The sequence below is a fragment of the Humulus lupulus genome, chromosome 8 (genome assembly GCF_963169125.1).
Source record: "Humulus lupulus chromosome 8, drHumLupu1.1, whole genome shotgun sequence".
Classification (NCBI taxonomy): Eukaryota; Viridiplantae; Streptophyta; class Magnoliopsida; order Rosales; family Cannabaceae; genus Humulus; species Humulus lupulus.
The window spans coordinates 157,693,618-157,711,969 of NC_084800.1; the positions used below are offsets into that span (position 1 = coordinate 157,693,618).

The following is an 18,352-nucleotide window of genomic DNA, read 5'->3' on the forward strand; positions in this document are numbered from 1 at the left end:
AAACTATGTCTATTGGTGATTATTACAATCGTTTGATGGGATTGTGTGATGAATTGGATTGTCTCAAGCCTCTCCACGTGTGTGAATATGGTAATTGTACTTGTGATCTTGCTGCCTGGTTTTCTACTGGTCGGGATGAGGAGAAACTTCATCAATTTCTCATTGACATCGATGATGAACTCTATCCAACGGTATGTTCAAACTTATTGTCCACTTCTCCTCTGCCTGATCTCAATCGTGTTTATCAAGCATGTCTTCAAGAGGAGCATTCTCAGGGTACTGCTCGTGATAAAACAAACAAGGACAAAAGCCATGCGCTTATACTATGATAGTCAATCGACTCTCTACATTGCTCACAATCTTGTCTTTCATAAGCATACAAAGGCTCTCGACAAGCGCAAGTTGGGCATTTGTGAACTCCTTGCTCCAACTTGATGGGGTATTGAGATTATTGTATGTTTAATATGTATGGGCTTTATTTAGTGTATGTTTAATATGGGCTTAGGCCCTAATCTCAATACTTTAGATACATGAGATTGTATATAATACTCTTTGTTAATACCCTAAGGGTGGATTAATGAAATCAAGGAAAACCAATTATCTTAATTTAATTTTGTAAGGTATCAATAAAGAAACATGACAAGAATAACTCAGAAACGATAGACAAGAATAGAATTAAAAAGTACATAACGGCTTAGAGAAAATAATCAGTAAAGGGTACATAACGGCTTAGAGAAAATAATCAGTAAAGGGTACAAACAAAAAGCTCTTGCCCTCTGATAATAGAATGTATCTAGATTTTCATAGTTCATAATAATGAAAGCACAAATACATAAATAAGCAGAAAGAAAAAAAACACTACTAATAATAATTTAAACTTTTTTTCTTCCGATATTATATGATCTGTCTAATCCTTCCTTCAATATTAGCTTAATGCTTAATTTATCCCAATAGAAGAAGGAAGTAATATAATATATAAGCCAGAAAAATTAAACATTGGAGCCGCTCCTGAAGGACCCAAGAGCCTTAGCAGCTCCTGCTCTCAAGATAAACTGATGGTAGAAAGCTGCAATGGCTGCACCAATGAAGGGTCCAACCCAGAATATCCACTGTGGAAACATTTAAGAAACAAATTAATCAGACTATAGCATATTAGAGAATAGACTAAATTTTCTTTATTAACTTTCAGAATGGAAAAAGTAAGCCTACCAATACAAGCCCTTAGTTAATTTTAACATAGTAACAAAATTAATTAATTACACACATACATATATATATATAATGATATATATTACTTAAGAGCATTTGAATATGGGGTATGAAATAAATGTGTAATTTTACTAACATGGTCATCCCAAGCCTTTTCATTGTTGTAGATAACGGCAGCTCCAAGACTTCTAGCAGGGTTGATGCCGGTGCCGGTGACCGGGATGGTGGCCAAGTGAACCATGAACACGGCGAACCCAATTGGGAGTGGTGCCAAAACCTTGAAATTATTGGTAAAAAAATTGTTATCAGTAAAACCAAGCAAACTGGATGATCAATTATTGAAATATCTGTGCAGGGTTATTTTGAATGAAACATCACACGGTTGATATAACTTTTGGACTAGAATCATAAATGGATACAAGTTTAAAAACATGGATAATCATAAAAGAAGAAAAGAAAAAAAAAATTAGCGTGATCATCATATATATATATATATATATATATGGGACAAAAAGAAAATTGGCAGATAGAGAGGTACACTAAATTGAATGGAATGTAACGAAGTAAAATATTGGACCACATGACAACGAGACTAATCTCACCCGTGAAACGAAAAATAAAAACAAACAAAAATGGACAAAGAAAGCCCTGTTTTATAATTATTCTATAATGGCTTCATTTTAAACCCTACCGGTAAGTCTCTCCCCTTGAACAGTTTTTGCCGCAATTTTTTTTTATGACTGTGTATATTGTAGCTATTTATAGCATCTGTAAATTTTTAGAAAATTCCGAATAGTTTACAATAGGTTCAAACATGTTGTTGCGTGCATGAAACAACATGTTTGAACCTAATTTTCAGTATTGTAAACTATTCAGAATTTTCTAAAAAAATTTGTAGAATGCTCTAAATATCTACAATATACACGATCATAAAAAAAAATTGTGCCAAAAACTATTCACGAATCGAAAAACAATGAAAATCCTTCGGATAGGACTTAAAAGTAAAACTTTGTAATAAAAAATTATCATATATATTTGAAAGAAAATAAAAGCCAGAATTTAAACAATTAGGACTAGTGAAGAAGTACTGTTGTGGACGCATGCTATATTTATGTAGCACGAGAGGCTTCTGTTCCAATTAGATTTTGTGGCAATAAACTTTTAACACATTTATATAAACAGAACACATCATAAAGAAAAATAACAAAATGGGACGTCATCAATGGGTTAACAGTAAAAAAGGTTTTGACTCTAAGCAATAATTCAATAAGAGCATATGTTATTATTGTGACGTGATGGTAGTGGACAAAAAAACAAAGTGACTTTTTTTTTCTACAAAGTGGGGTAAAATAAATTATTAGGTGAAATTTTGTGCTCAGACAAATTGTAACCATCAATTGAACAACCCACTTCAGTTTTGTGCATGTTACTGCCTCACTTAGAGCACTCCAACGATGTAAAATATCTTTCCAAAACAATTTTTTTTTTCAATACTAAATAAAAAAAACTTAAAAAATATATAAATATTATGTAAATATAGATATAAATTAATTAAAATTTGTATATAATTATTATAAATATATGTATAAAAAAATTAATAAAAATTTTTTTTTGTGAATTTTAGCTAAATATTATAAAAAATATATATTACAAAATACACCACCAATTTTTTTTTTTTATAATTTATCTTAACTTTTACCTTATACTATACATCAATTTCTCTATTTTTTCTCTATATCATTTACATATTATATTTTTCTAAAATATTTTATTTATTTTAAAAAATAAAATAATAAAATATATAACTTTACGTCAACAATTTTAAGGTCCCTTCCTAATTTTTTTTTCCTTAGAGCTTAGATTTTCTTTCAAACACCTCATAATGACTAAACAGAGTAAAAGAAATTATATTTCCTTTGCTTTGGTACTTGATGGGTGTTGATTCCGATGACCTGATAAGGGGAAAAAATATATATATATACACACAAAAATACAAGTTGGGGAGAGGAAGAAAAAACAAGTACTTATAAAAAAAGCTTTCTTTCTTTCCTTCTTTCTTTCTACTTCCTGATAAAGTAGATGAGTCCCAAAAGAATATGCACTCAAACACTTTGCTTCTACACCTGTTCTATGCAAGGACACGTTCTTAAATAGTTTTATATAAAAAAAATAATCGACAATTGAAAGCAACTTTAGGAATATATATATTAACATGGTTGATTTGATGTAAGAATCTAAATTGTATTGAGTATAAAATTAAAGATGGTCCTAAATTAATCCATTGAACTTTACAAGAGACATTTATAGAGAAACCATAAAAAATCGAAAACAAAAATAAAGAAGAAATAAAAACCCCAAGATCTATATTTTGCACGTACTTTTTAGTAATAATAATAATAATAATCAACGATATTGCCACAAAACTTAAAATTAACATGTGACAAAAATAGAAACAAGAAATTAATTAATTAATAAAGGCAGAGGCAGTACCGGAACATGAGAATCTCTGGCAACTCTCTTGGGGTCAGTGGCGGAGAAAACCGTGTAGACCAAAACAAAGGTCCCAACAATTTCAGCTCCCAACCCCACACCGGTACTATACCCTTCAGCAAGCTCATTGGCGCCACCGCCGTACTTGACGTAGAAAGCACTTTGAAAGGCCTTCACCAGCCCAACTCCAGCGATGGCTCCCAAACTCTGAGCCACCATGTACAGCACCGCTCGAATCAGGGACACCTTCCGAGCCAACAACAGCCCAAATGTCACTGCCGGGTTAATGTGGCCCCCTTTATTTCGAATACCCAACGAAACAAGACAAAAATGTTAAAACGTAGACATCTCTCTCTCTATATATATATATATTTGTTGATAAAAGAAAACCTTAAAAATGAAGAGAAACCCACCTGAAATTCCGGCAGTGCAGTAAACGAGAACGAAAATCATGCCTCCAAAAGCCCAAGCGATGCCGAGAATGCCGACTCCGCCGCAGGGGTCGTTGTTTTTAGGATCGATCTGGGATTTGTAACCGATGACAGTCAAAACAGTGATGTATAGGAAGAGAAGGGTAGCAACGAACTCGGCGATTAAGGCTCTGTAGAAAGACCATTTGCCAAGCTCGGCGGTATCAAAGAGTGCCGCCGGAGGTGGGTCGTGGTAGTCCTTGTGAGAAAAGGAACCTCTCTCTGTTACTTCTAAGTCTTTCGTCATGCTTAGCTTCTTTGTTCAGTAAAAATTAAAGCTTATAAGCTGCGTTTTAATGGCGAAACTTGAAGATGAAGAGTAACTAGGTACGTATAGAAGACTCTAGAGAGAGAGAGAGAGAGAATAGGAATGGAGGAGAGTGTTGGGGGAGATGATGGGCCTATATATGGAGGGGAGAGTGTGGTCGTGACTGGCGAGGAGTGTAATGACCGTTGAGTTGAAAATTGAGATTATAGATTTTATTTCTATATTTTGGGCACTTGAGTTGAAATTTGAGATTATAGATTTTATTTCTAATTTTATTTTTAAAGAAAATAAAAAAAAAGTAGGCTTTACCACTCTCTCTCTCTGTAGTGGTACTAATATAATATAGAGTTACTACTTAATGAGTCAGTGTGGCGCCATAGACTTACTATAGATAAGCTATGGTTTCATGAGGAATAAAAGTGTATATGGAGGACACAGTACTATAATATAATATAGAGTTACTACTTAATGAGTCAGCAGTGTGATGGCCATAGAGTTACTATAGATAAGCTATTTGTGCCCATAAAAAATAAAATAGAAAATTATTTACTGGAGAGAGAGACCTATAAATATATATACATTGACCTGGTGCTGGTACTGCTTGAAACTCTAATCTCTTAGTGAGAGGCCACCACCGATCTTTTGAGAAGAAACAAAAACGTAGTTTGGTGTTTTATTACATATGGAGTAAGCAAGGCAAAAGTTGTTGCTAAAACAATTATGAACATCAATATTTTAGGCGTAAGCGTTTTGTTATTTGGCACTATATATGTACAAAAACGTAGCTACTTGCTAGTGAATCTAAAATACTATGGACCACTCAGCCCACTGATATATTGAAACATTCAACAATATTTCCACTGAGATATTGAAACATTCAACAATATTTTTCCCACCATTGAGAGAAAAATGAGATAATAAAGTTCGATATACATATATTTAGGGGAATTATCTTATAGATGCTTCAGTTTAACCCTGAGAGTCTCAGTATTCTCGACTCGTGATTAGTTTTTTGTGCGATTTTTTTTTATGACCGTGTATATTGTAGTTATTTAGAGCATCTTGCAAAATTTCTGAAAATCTCAAATAGTTTACAGTACCAAAAACTAAATTCAAACATGTTCTTGCACCCATGATTAATTTTTTTTATGCGCATGGAAATATATTTAACCTTTTTTTCGGTACTGTAAATTATTCGAAATTTTCTAAAAATTTGCAGAATGCTCTAAATAGCTACAATATACACGGTCATAAAAAAATTGTGCTGAAAATTATTCATGGGTCGAGAACACTGAGAGCCCCACCAATAAAGCTTAAAGTAAAGCCCCTGTAAAAGAATTATCTCCTATATTTATATGATTTTTAAAAATTTGTATATAACTCCATTAAAATATTTACTACTCAAAGACTAGCTTAATTGACATTAGGCATACAACTTTTGATTTATTTGGTGTATATATCTGTATGTTATAGACAACTTTAGAGTACCATTTATATATATATATATATATATATTTTGATAAACTTTTTAAGATTCTTCAAAGACTATTTATTGTCGGTATAGCTTGTTGCTTCCACGTAATCCTGATAATTCAAAGACCCATAAAATGCTTCTTCTTTTTTTTTTTGGCAAAACAAATGTAAATTGGGTTAACACACATCCTCATATATAAAGGAAGAAAGAAGATTCTTTTAGTAGTACATATTCGTTAATGTTATTAATATTAGTTAAAGAGACCACACTTGACGATAGTGCTTTCAAGCGGTAATGTTATGTATTTCTTTTGTAATATGAAGGTATTGTTTTCATTTTTGCCATTGGTAATAATGATTCTACCATCTATAATAATACACTTTAGTGCGTGTTATAGCATGTGTATATATAGAACAATAATATTCTGGCCAGTAGTTTACGAAATATTTTACTTTTTCCAAAAGAACTGAGAAATATTTAGTTGAAACATAACCATCGAGAAAACTTAAAACCTCGTCCTAAACTCTAACATGTGGAATAAGAGTATTTCTATTAGAGCACTTACATTGGATGAGCTAAAATGCGTTATTCTTTATAATATAGAGAAAAAATAGTTAAGTAGCCTTCCATTGGATGATGTAAAGTTATATTTTTTTACCTAAATGAATAGTATTTCTTTATATGTAGTGAAATATTATTCATCAAGCTATAAATATTTTATTATTATTTTATAAACTTTTGTATATATATATATATAAGTGTGATACTATTATGTTTAATTATTTTATTTCTTAAAATGAATAAAATATTTTTAAAAATATAATATATAAATAATGTAAAGAAGCAGATGTATGGTATAATGTAAAAGTTTTGAGGTAAATTATAAAAGTATGTTTTTGTGATATATTTTATAATACACTTTCTTTATAATATTTAGCTAAAACTCATAAAAACATCTTCCATCAGCTCCTTTATACATATATTTATAATAGCTATGCACAAACTCCAATTAATCCATCTCTACATTTACATAACATTTACATATCATTTATATAATATTTTAATATTATTATTTTCTTTATAAGCTTTCTCTCTCCATTTAGTATATATTTATTATTTCTTTTTTATTTTTCAATTATTTTATTTTACTTTAAGTAATAAAATATGTTTAAAGATATAATATTTAAATGATGTAGAGAAATATATAGAGAAGCTGATGTATGGTATAATGTAAAATTTAGAGGTAAAATAGAAAATTGTGTGTTTTGATGAGGTATTTTAAAAGATAGAGTAGAACACCCAATGTGAGTGCTCTTATAAGTTATCTTTGAACATTAAAACAAGGGATATTTGTGGTATAAGTACTCAAAGTCAGTAAAATTGTAATTCCGTCAGCCTCCTCCATTAGATTCTGTTTCATGATGACTGGACCAACACGTGTCACTTCGTGATTGGTCAAACTCAATAATATATTAGGGATATTTGCGGCATAAGTACCCAATGTTTGGGTTTTATACGCGGCATAAGTACCCAATGTTTAAAAACAATTATGATTTAGACCAATAAAAACGTGACACGTGTCTGCCTAACGGAGTCTAACGGAGGAGACTGACGGAATTACAGTTTTACTAACTTTAGGTACTTTTGCCACTAAAAATAAACATTGGGTCTATGCCGCGTACAAAACCCAAATATTGAGTACTTATGCCACAATTATCCCTTAAAACAACAATGTTTTTGGGGGAGCTATATGATTAAGGGTCAAAAATGCATATTTATTGATTTTAATTGTCAAAATAAATTAAGTTTTAATTAATATTTTCATGAAATTAATGTGATATATTTTATAAATGAAAATATTTAATTTGTTTTTATTTTGTAGGAAAATGATACAATTTTGGTTGAATAAAATAAGAGAATTTACTCATTTGATACCCTATGTTTTTGCCAAGTATCATTTTGGTACCCTCTGTTTTCAATAATGCTCATATGGTAACTCATGAATTGAATTAAGTAACCAGTGCATAAGAAAGTGATCGAATATTTGCCAGTTGAGATAATCAGGATTTGGAACGAGAGTACCTGTGATCGTAGGCGGCGGCGGAGTGATGATGCCGAGAAGATATCCACCCAGATTGTATGCACGAACGGCAGCGAGAACTAGAGTGCGCCAGTAGGAATAATTGTTGCGATCGAGACGGAGATTCAACGGAAGGAGGTGATTGTTTGGAAGTGCGACCGGATCTGGAGCGATCGGCGGTGGAGCTTGAACTTGATTAGCGTCAGCTGCTTCGGAGTTGTTTGTTCCAGCGGAGGCCATGATCGTATGGCTCTTGATACCATATAAGAGATCTACGTAAAGAAAAGCAAGAATGCAAGAATTGATGAAATGAATTTGTTAAGCTCAGCTTGAATACTGAAGCTTACGAGTATATATAGATATTGAGCTGGTTAGTTACAGGTACAGCTGTACAAGCTGCATGGACAGTACAGCTTAACAGAAAATAAAGAGAGAGACCCAAAGTCGTTGTAACTAACTTATAACAGCCTATATGGTTAGCCTTGGCCTGTAATGATTCGAACAGGTACTATCTATTTTAAAATTATATATATTTGATACCCTAGACTCAGATTTGATAAATAAAATTTTGTCAATATGATCAAACTGTCATCAGTTATATATAATTAAATTTAAAATTGGAACTTACATAATTGATAGTAGTTTGATTAAATTGATAAAATTTTATTAATTAAATTTGAGTTTAGGGTACCAAATATGTACGATTTTAAAATACAAGGTACCATATGAGCATTATTGAAAACAGAAGGTACCAAAATGATACTTTACAAAAACACAAGGTACCAAATGGTTACCTACCCATAAAATAAAGCAAAAAGAAAATGAAGTAAAAGTGGAAGAAAATGAAGAAAGTTGGCATTTTGAAGAAGTCAAGCCCAAATTGAAAAAGCCTAATCCAATTCATGAAGAGGCCATGTCACCAATCCATGCAATTTCTTCTCCACCAATAAGAGATGTCAATTACAACTCATTCCCACAAATATTGATAATCCATGTGCTTCATTTTCAACCAATAGAAGTGTCTTCTTTTGAACAAAAATTAGCAATCCATGTGCTTCCCTTTCAACCAATGGTAGCTTGCCACACGTCATTTCCACCATAGTTTATTTATATTCTACACCTATAAATAAGATGTAGTTTTCATTTGAAAAACACATATTTTCTATACACTTCTCTCCCTACCATCTTTTCTCTCATTTCCTCTTCTCCATTTTATCTCTAAGCCTAGTCTTCTCACATTTTCAATGGAAAATGTGAGAATGACTTTTAACTTAGGCTAGAGTTTTCTTTTTGTGAGGATAGGGGTGAAGCTTTATATTTTGTAATCTTTTTATTTTGAATTTATAAAAGTGTTTTAATGTTTAAATATTTGAGTTTTATTATTTCTATCATTATTTATGCAATTAATATTTATTATTAATTATATAGATTCAGTCAAGCTTTTTCTATGTAATTTTACTAAAATAACTTATATTAATTTTATTATTTTGTGGGTAGTCTTTTACTGTATTATTGCTAAGATAGTATAGTGATAGTATAGTGTTGCTTCTAGGTTTCTTATAACAATAGTATTAGCATTAGATATTAGTTTGTTATTTTGGGAGAAGTCTGTTACTGCATATTGCCAATGGTATTATGTCAATTCTAGGTTTCTCGTAACAATAACATATGCATGTACTTCAACTAAGAGATTTTACTACTCAAATACATTTGCAAATTATCAAAATAAATATGTGACCAAAATATATTGCGGAACCCCGATGCCTTACCAAACCCCTTTTATCATTTATTTTCCTTTCATTTCAATTATTCAAAACCACAAAAATATAATTTTTTTTACTATTTTCACGTTATTTACCTTCTAACCGTTTTATTTATTCTTTATTTTTTTACTTCTTTGTGGAATCGACCGCCTATTTATATTATGATTACTGCTGACTGGAAGTTATGTTAGGACGTTAACACTATATGAACTCACGTAGGTGTGTCGAAAACACGTGCAAAACGAACGAAGCCCTATAACATTTTAAGCGAGCGGGAGCGTAATCAATGGATAGGAGTTAGAGGGCACAGGGGATCCAGGCTCAGTTGATCAGTCAAAACTTAAACGAGGCACACCTACTACGTACCCTTAAGGTTATACACGTTACTTATTTTCATTGAAGGGCCAAACTGCAGAATTATGACGTGGCATGTGGACATGACTGAGGGCACTGGACGCACTGTACTCATTCATTCTGGTTTTTGTTTAGGGTGGAGGAGAGATTAATTAATTAGGAGAAACGTGGCGTAAGTGAGTGGTTTGAGTTGGCTTGGATTGGCGGTGTTATCTCTTGTCCTCCAAGTTAAGGAAGGTGGGGATTGGGCCACATTGGCAGGTTATTGCTCTTTTTCTATTGGCTCAGGGTATGACGTGACGTCCGTGAGACATGTCCACGTCACCGTGATTTTCTGCAGGTGTAGGGGTTGCATTTGAAGGCTCATTTTATGTGTGGTCTCTATTTGCCATTAATTAAGGCAACTCCAGCGATCAGTCCTACTCGAGCTAAAATATTTAAAGGACATATGGTAATTATTGTTTTTGCAAAATATTATTTTTATATTTTTTATTTTTAATAATATTTATATGGTATTTTGTATTTTAAAATCGTATATATTTGGTACCTTAAACTCAAATTTAATTAATAAAATTTTACTAATTTAATCAACTTGCTCTCAATTATATAAGTTCTAAATTTAAATTTAATTACCTAATTTAATATAACTGATGACAGTTTGATCATATTGACAAAATTTTATCTATCAAATCTGAGTCTAGAGTATCAAATATGTATAATTTTAAAATACAGAGTACCATATGAACATTATTAAAAACAGAAGGTACCAAAATGATATTTTGCAAAAATATAGGGTACCAAATGAGTAAATTCTCATATTTAAATGACTTAAAAAGAAATATTTTCCTTAAAAGCTTAAAATAGTCTCACTCAAAATTATATTAAGAGCAAATAACTTTTTTGTAAGGGAAATTATGACTACCGATCGTTCTCTCTATAATTCGCAATGTTAAAAATTTTACTTGAACTATGCACGTAACTAAAACATAAGACTTCTCTTAGATTTCGTAGCTAATATATTAATTATGTTATATTTTAATTGTTGATGTGACACTCCCATGTGTGGAATAATAATCAATTTTTTCATCCGAACTTTGACCATTACCAAATAATACCATTTTTTTTCTACAAATAACAATTAAATCCTTAAAAATAAAAAATGTCATTAATAACAAATAACTATTTTTTACATTTACTTTTATTTTCTTTTAAAATTTAAAATAAATATTAGTTTTAATAAAAATGATACAATTTGGTAGTGGTCAAAATTTGGGGGAAGGGGGCAAAATTACTAATTATTATACACATGACAATGTCGCATCAACAAACAAAATATTACAGCATCAATCTGTTAGCCACCTAGGACAAAATATAACAGAAATTTCATATTTCAGTAACATGCATAGTTCAGGGGGTATTTTTAACATCGTGAATCATTCAGGGGACACAATCATATAGTGGTCATAGTTCGATGAGAAAAAATGTTATTTATTCTTATATTAATATACAATAACATCAAGGGTATAATGGTTATAATAGTGGGTCTCTTGTTGAAATGACCTACTTTTTGAAGTTGTTGACGGTGAGAACTCGTCAACTAAGTTGAGTTGGAAAAAATTATCAAATAAGGATTGTCAATAAAAAAAGCTATAGAAATCAAAGTAATAACTCAAGAACAATGACAGAATCACAATGGAGAAATCAATCAATCTTTCATTCACTCTCAAGCCTTTGCTACAGTAAAATTCCAACCCCCTTTCAGGTGGGGTTAGAGTTCATTTTATTGTAGGCTCTAATGGCCCTGGGTACATGGTGGTCCTGGGGACCAAAGGGGTACATATGTACTCTGTCAAGAGAGTGGCTTCAGAGGTTGTGGTCGTACATCCAGTACAGGGGCAGGTGTCAGGAGGGTGCCTCCACTACTTGTCCGTACTCATGTCTGATGAGTGGTGACAGGCATAGTGGCGCATGTGGTAGTGGTGTCGGCTCTGACTCCTTGCCGTAGACGTACGGGCCATCACTCTTATCCCTGCATTCCCACTCCTCCGTTGGTACAGGCGTCCATATTTGGACGTACAAGGTCTTGAGGGTCGTACCCAGCATGGGAACGTACAAGTACGTTCCATTCAACTCATACCCGGGCCCCTAAGCGTTGGGGTCCATCTGATGGTGTGGCCCCTATGCGGCTCGCGAGCCCCCTTCGCGAGGCCTCCCTTGCATGGACACCTGATGGTGTGGCTCCCCAGGGTACACCCCCCGCACGGCATGGAGCGTTCGGGGCGCGAGGCTGAATACATGCCTCGATATGAGGCCATGGGGCCGTGCTTGCTTCGGACGCGACGCGAGGCCACGGGGCCGTGCCTGCTTCGGATGCGATGCGAGGCCGCGACGCGAGGCCACGGGGTCGTTCCTGCTTCGGACGCGAGGCTGTGGCTGGGCGCGTACTGGGCACGTGCGACGTGGGGGCCTCGCCTGGTGCTGGCGCGCGCGAGGCCATCTGGGCTGCTGTGCGAGTGGCAACAGTGGCTCGGGGTCATTCCAACCCAGCCACATTTTTGGGGCGTTTATGGGGCCTAAGCATACATGTCGAGCCTTTTAAGGGCGGGGAATATTGAGTGTTCACACTAGCCCCCCAGTCTAGGAGAGTACCTTTAGGGGCTCTTGTAGACTATTCACCATGATTCTTATAAATAGGCCTTCATGCAAGACCTAATATTTACACCTTACTTCCTTAGCTTAGTGGTTTGGAGAGTCCTTCCTTTTTCAAGAGGTAAGGGGTTCAATCCCTCACAACCTCATTTTTTCCATAGTTTCATTTGTTTTATTTTTTCACATATGAGCTAACATTTTGGTGTGTCTATTTAGTGACTAACACCTCCTTTTTGCCTATTTTTGCAGACGTGCATTTTCGACCATTTGGTGCTTTTGGCCCTCGTCCTCCTTTTTTGGTCCCGACAGCCTCCAATTTCTACATCTTGAGGTATGTTCTCTTTTTTCCTGGTTTTTGTTAGGTTCACATAAGCGTTACTCGGGATGGGGTACCTTGGCCTGAGCTTGTAGTGAGTTTGACAATATGCACGCCCCTCCTCTTTTTTTTGTGCCCTGTAGTGGCCCATTTAGGGCGTTTGCATCTAGAGATATTAAGCCTATTCCTTTGTGTTTTGTAGCCTTTCCCTCGTTTATACGTGAACCCCTTTTTGCTGTTGGGACGAGGTCTCGTGGCCAGTGACGGCCCGTCCGACATACCCCCAGGGGCTGAGTTTATTGACCTGTCCTCAGACTCAGAGTCCCCTGAGGGCAATCCTCACAAGGACTATGACTCCTTAAGGAAGGCCCGCATCCGCCACCTTGAGTACATGGCTGAACTTAGGTGTAAAATTTCGGTGGTGGAGAGCGAAATTGACTCGGTGTCGAGAGGAGACGGAGGACCTTCCCCCCCAAACCTTAGTGACGACGTAGCGAGCCTTAGGATGACCCTTTTTGAATTGCAGTGGGAGTTAGAGTTTATGGAGGGACACCTTCCGCCTGAACCTTCCAGCCTACCTTCGCCTGACGACTGTCAGGGGGCTACTTATGCTTCTCCTCAGCCCCTAGTCTCAGTTTTTCCTAGCTTAGCACTTCCGCGGTCGCTCCCTCGATGGAAAACCCTTGCTAGGAAGAAAAAATGGAGGGTCAAGTGTTGTGTCTCTTCCTCACATTTTTCTTTTGATTTTGCAGATATGCCGAAGGCACGCCGTCAGGTATCTACCCAAGAGCAGGACGACGCCCCTTTATTAGCGTCTGAGCTGGTGTCGCGCGTGTCCGACAACAAACTGATGGACATCGTGAATCATTATCGCGTCCATCCAGATTATGCTCTATACTCCCCTTTGGAGGCATGCCGGGCTGACCGCCCTAGGCTCGCCTTCGTGGCCCTCAGCGAGCACATTCTAAAAGCGGATGGTACCATTCCGCTGCATCCGTTCTTTGTTGCAGTCCTCAACTACTTCGACCTTGCCCCGCTTCAGCTGGCACCCAATGGCTGGCTGACTTTGAGCTGCCTTTTCATCGCATATATGAAACTGTTGAAACGCGCCCCTACGGCCACCGAGGTACATTTCCTCTACAACCTCATGCCCCTCCACAATTCAAAAGACTTTTACTACTTACAAAAAGCCAACAATGGGGCCTATTTGATAGAGGGTTCGGTGTCTAACCCGAGAGCTTGGAAGCAGGACTTTTTCTTCGTGGAAGGTCCACTCTCTATCCGTGAGGATTTCCGGACCACTCCCAGTAAGTACTCTGAGCATCATTTCCTCTCTTTTTTGTTTTTTTTTTGTTTTGTTTTTGCAACTTATGGTTTCGTGCTTTACGCTCACACCGACTATGGCTCGTATTGTGCAGAGAAATTCGCCGAACCCTCCGTTGTCGGGTTGGAAGCGAAAGACATGAGACGGTTCCTCAACGCTGAACCTGCCAGGAAAGAGGCTGTGCGCCTTTTCACCGTAAAGAATTTGAACCGCCACAAGCTATCTCCTGTCTCTGACCCCAAGTTGTTGTGGACCATCTCTGGGTCCACGAAGATGAAGGAGACCTTGGCTGAGCCTTGCCCGGATGACGATGAGGATGAGGAGGGGCCGGAGGAAGCCCCCCTTGACCGCGGGGGATTCCACCAGCTGCCTCCATCTCCTGGGGGGTGCCCTCCACGTGCTCCTTATGATCCGGACATAGCCCCTCACTCACAAGACCAGCAGGACATTCCGGGGTGTAGTATTTACCCTGACCCTGAGGGCCATGACGCCTTCACTCAGGCTCCTCTCGACCCTGGATCGCCGGGGGCTGATTACGTCGGCCTTGCGGACCCCCCCTTTGGTCTATCAGAGCCTCGGCTTTCCACTTTCACCGCGCCCCCTCCCGCATCGGTAAGCGGGTCGTCTGTCCCCATCCAGCCAGGTGCCCCTGGTACGGATGGTGTAACGCCCTACTTCCTTAGAGCCGTTACTTAGTGAGTTTTAAGACAAAACAGTGTGCAAAGATCTCGCTAACCGAGGTTTTGAAACCAAAGTGTGACTAATTAAAAGTTAAGGCTGTAATCTTAGAAAAATGCGTTGTTTCAATAAAACTCCTAATATTAAACCTTTGGGATCCCAAAATAAGGTTTGAAAACTATTTACATCCTGAAATAAGTTTACAGTTGATAAATCATAAATCATAGATTATTACAACCATTTTCAAATAAACCCCCAACCAAAGCAGTCGGGCAGGCCAAACATGTACGCGTCGCTTCACGCTCTCCGTACTCATGGTTGGTTGACTCTGTCATTGCCCTTACCTGCAACACAGAGCACCCGTGAGCCGAAGCCCAGCAAGAAAACTCATGCAGAACATAACATATGCAATGTATACAGTTTATCATAACAGATAATCCACAAATAAACAAGTCAACCATTAGACTAAGCAAACACGACCATGCCGCCCCAGAGCCTTACCGAAGCCTGGGATATCGGTTCTCACCGCGAGGATAACTCATGTATCCCTTGGGTCCCACCCTGAATATAAGCATCCCATGTGCTGTGTGTTACTTTCGGCCCCACGGCCGCCCCGGCCTACGCCGTACTCGGCCCTTGCCGCTCATTTCATCATAATCACACGTATAGTACATTCAAAATAATCATTCACACGCATCATGATTCATTTAAGGTTAAACATTTGCACACAACACAATCTGGGGCCATGCCCTGCAATCATCTCATCATGCAACATGCAATATAGGGCCATGCCCGACAATCATACTATGGGCCCACGCCCTATCCTACGGGTGTTATAGTTTTCTTACCTGCATTCCGAGCCTCCTGATGCACTAAAGCCGCAAGCACGGTCCTCTAGCACGAGCCTCTCCAAGAACCTAGTCACAACACACAAGAAACATACCTCATTACTAATCAACCCAAAACCACTTCCCGGGACCAATCCCACACTCCCGGGACCTCTAAAACCTTAAAACAACACCCCGAAGACATCCCCCGAACCCCCGGAGCAAAGGCCTAAAATTGCCTAAAAATGCCATCTTGAAATTTGCCTTGTGCCGCGGCACCCAGAAACCAGAGGCTCCCCGCCGCGGCAAGCAAAACCCGTGCCGCGGCACGCCCTCGCAGACCCAGAATTCTGGGTTTTTCCTTCGCGTTTTCCCGAGCTTCAACCTCTCCAAATCACCCTAGACCAATATCTAAACCCCAAAACTCAATTCCAAGCTTCATATGAACAACTTAACAACCTATAGGCACTAGATACAAGATCAAAACATCAACACACCCAAGAATCCACCCCTTGATTCCTATTTTCAGCCACCCAAACCAAAACTCAAACAACTAACTCAAAACTCAACAAAAACAACTTAAGCTCTAGATTTTACCAATCAAAACAGAAATCAAAACTTAGATGAGTCTAAAAACCTTACCTCAAATGGAGAACCCACACAAAGTCCTTGATCTCCTCCTAGACTCCCACTTCTCCTTCTCTTCTTCTTCTTGCCCTAACCTTCTTTCTCCTTCTCTTTCTTCTCTTCAATTTCTATCAAGCCTCAAGTGGCATAAATGCCCCAAACCGTATACCCCCAAATCCCAGCTGCCATTTATCTATTTCCCAACCAAATGACCATTTTGCCCCTCCTTGCCTATCCTTTCCTACTTAAACCTCAAGGGCACTTAAGTCCTTTCATTTCTATTTCATCTGTACCATTTTCTTTCTAAAACTTGTTACTCTCAACAGTAACTAATGGTTACCCAGGTTACTAAATCTCCAATAACCATTACCCGCTAAACCTCAACTTAACCATAAAATCCCGAGGTACCCCTAGGCTCCTCTCGAGCCGGGTATAGAAATCCCATTGTGACTCTTGAGTTAACTAGCTCTCTAGGACCGTCTCGACACGTGCATCACAATAAAACAACCACACCCACATGGTACAATTCACAGAATACAATTATCACATATCAATACAGTTATGCCCAACATGGCCAAAATTACAATTATGCCCTTCTAACACGATCCGGGCCTACATGCATACTAGTAAACATAGCCATGCATCTCAGTTAAACAAATAGCCAAATAACATGCTTTAAATCATAATCATGCATTTAATTCATAAAATCACACATAAATCCCAACCTGCCCTCCTGGCACACTAATCAAGGCCCTTAAGCCTTATTAGCGAATTTGGGTCGTTACAGATGGGGAGCCCTGGGTGACTCGGATGGCAACGTCGTTCAGACAGCGATACATCCAGCTTGCCTCGAGCCTCCCTGTATCCGACTGGAACGACCTTGGGAACGTGACCCAGGTGGACCTTGGGGAGAACCTAAGGCGCTCCATGGCTTGGGTGAGTCCCTGCTCCTCGCGTTGGCCCTATTATGTATAGGTGTTTATGCATATATTCTTTTTTTTTCTTTGTCATTTATTGCTGCTGCTGCTAACTTTTTTTTTTTTGTGCAGGCCTACACGTTGGCTATGCGGTTTGCCGACTCGTTTAACAACCTCTCTGCGTCTGCTGCTGAGAGGAACTGCCTTACAACCTGAGTGCAGGAGCTTGAGGAAGAGCTTAATGAAACCAATGATAAGTTGTCAGAGGTCCAGACCAAATTTTCCAACTTGTCATCGAAGAGGAAGGAAGTAAGGGCCAAGACCAAGAGGCTAGAGGGCAAGGTTACTCGCTTGGAGCGTGAGCTCCAGGAAGCCAAGGCCATCGCGGCCGCCTCGCAGCAGAGGGTTACCCAGTTGGAGGCCGAAGTCGAGGCCCTCCGGGCCGATCTTCAGTCAGCACAGGAGAGGAGTGCTTCCTTGGAGGCGGAGAGGGCTACCACCGAGCGCAGGTCCATAGACCGTGCCCTCTACAATGTGTGGAGGCAGGATCCTAACTTCGACTTCTCTTCTTTTGGTGAACATGCCGTTGCTCGAGCGGCCCTATGGAGCGCCCATGTTAGGAGGCCCTGAAGCAGTCGTGTCCTAACTTTTGTTAGCTAGCCTACCATGGGTGTATGCTCTTTCTTTTTTTTTTACTTCAGGCCTTTGTAATATGACTGTCATTACTATTTTCCTTTGGTAACTCTTGTACTGCCTTCAAGACCTTCTTTTTCAATGTATATATACATGCGTTGCTATTTATCTCTTATTCGACTGCATTTGAGGCCCTTTTAAGCCTGTATGATGGGGTTTGGTTGGTTCCCCTCTTTTATTTACCAGGCTAGAGGTCCTTTGGAGCCCATATGA

At 37.8% G+C, this 18,352-nt stretch overlaps 1 protein-coding gene across 1 annotated transcript; it reads right to left on the bottom strand.

The window, feature by feature from the left end:
- Positions 1–753: 753 nt before the first annotated feature.
- Positions 754–4,655, bottom strand: LOC133798578 (probable aquaporin PIP2-5). The gene is made up of 4 exons (XM_062236949.1): positions 4,113–4,655; positions 3,700–3,995; positions 1,346–1,486; positions 754–1,109 (listed from the first exon to the last, which is right to left on the bottom strand). The coding sequence occupies exons 1-4, from the start codon at positions 4,414–4,416 to the stop codon at positions 990–992; spliced, it is 861 nt and encodes a 286-aa protein (XP_062092933.1). The 5' UTR covers positions 4,417–4,655; the 3' UTR covers positions 754–989.
- Positions 4,656–18,352: the final 13,697 nt, after the last annotated feature.

Bases quoted from the DNA above. Each gene is read 5' to 3' on its own strand.
- LOC133798578 (XM_062236949.1), bottom strand. From the start codon at position 4,416: ATGACGAAAGACTTAGAAGTAACAGAGAGAGGTTCCTTTTCTCACAAG. The intron at 1,487-3,699 runs GTACTGCCTCTG...AATAATTTCAAG, and splicing joins CCAGAGATTCTCATGTTCCG to GTTTTGGCACCACTCCCAAT. The intron at 1,110-1,345 runs GTTAGTAAAATT...ATGTTTCCACAG, and splicing joins AAAAGGCTTGGGATGACCAT to TGGATATTCTGGGTTGGACC.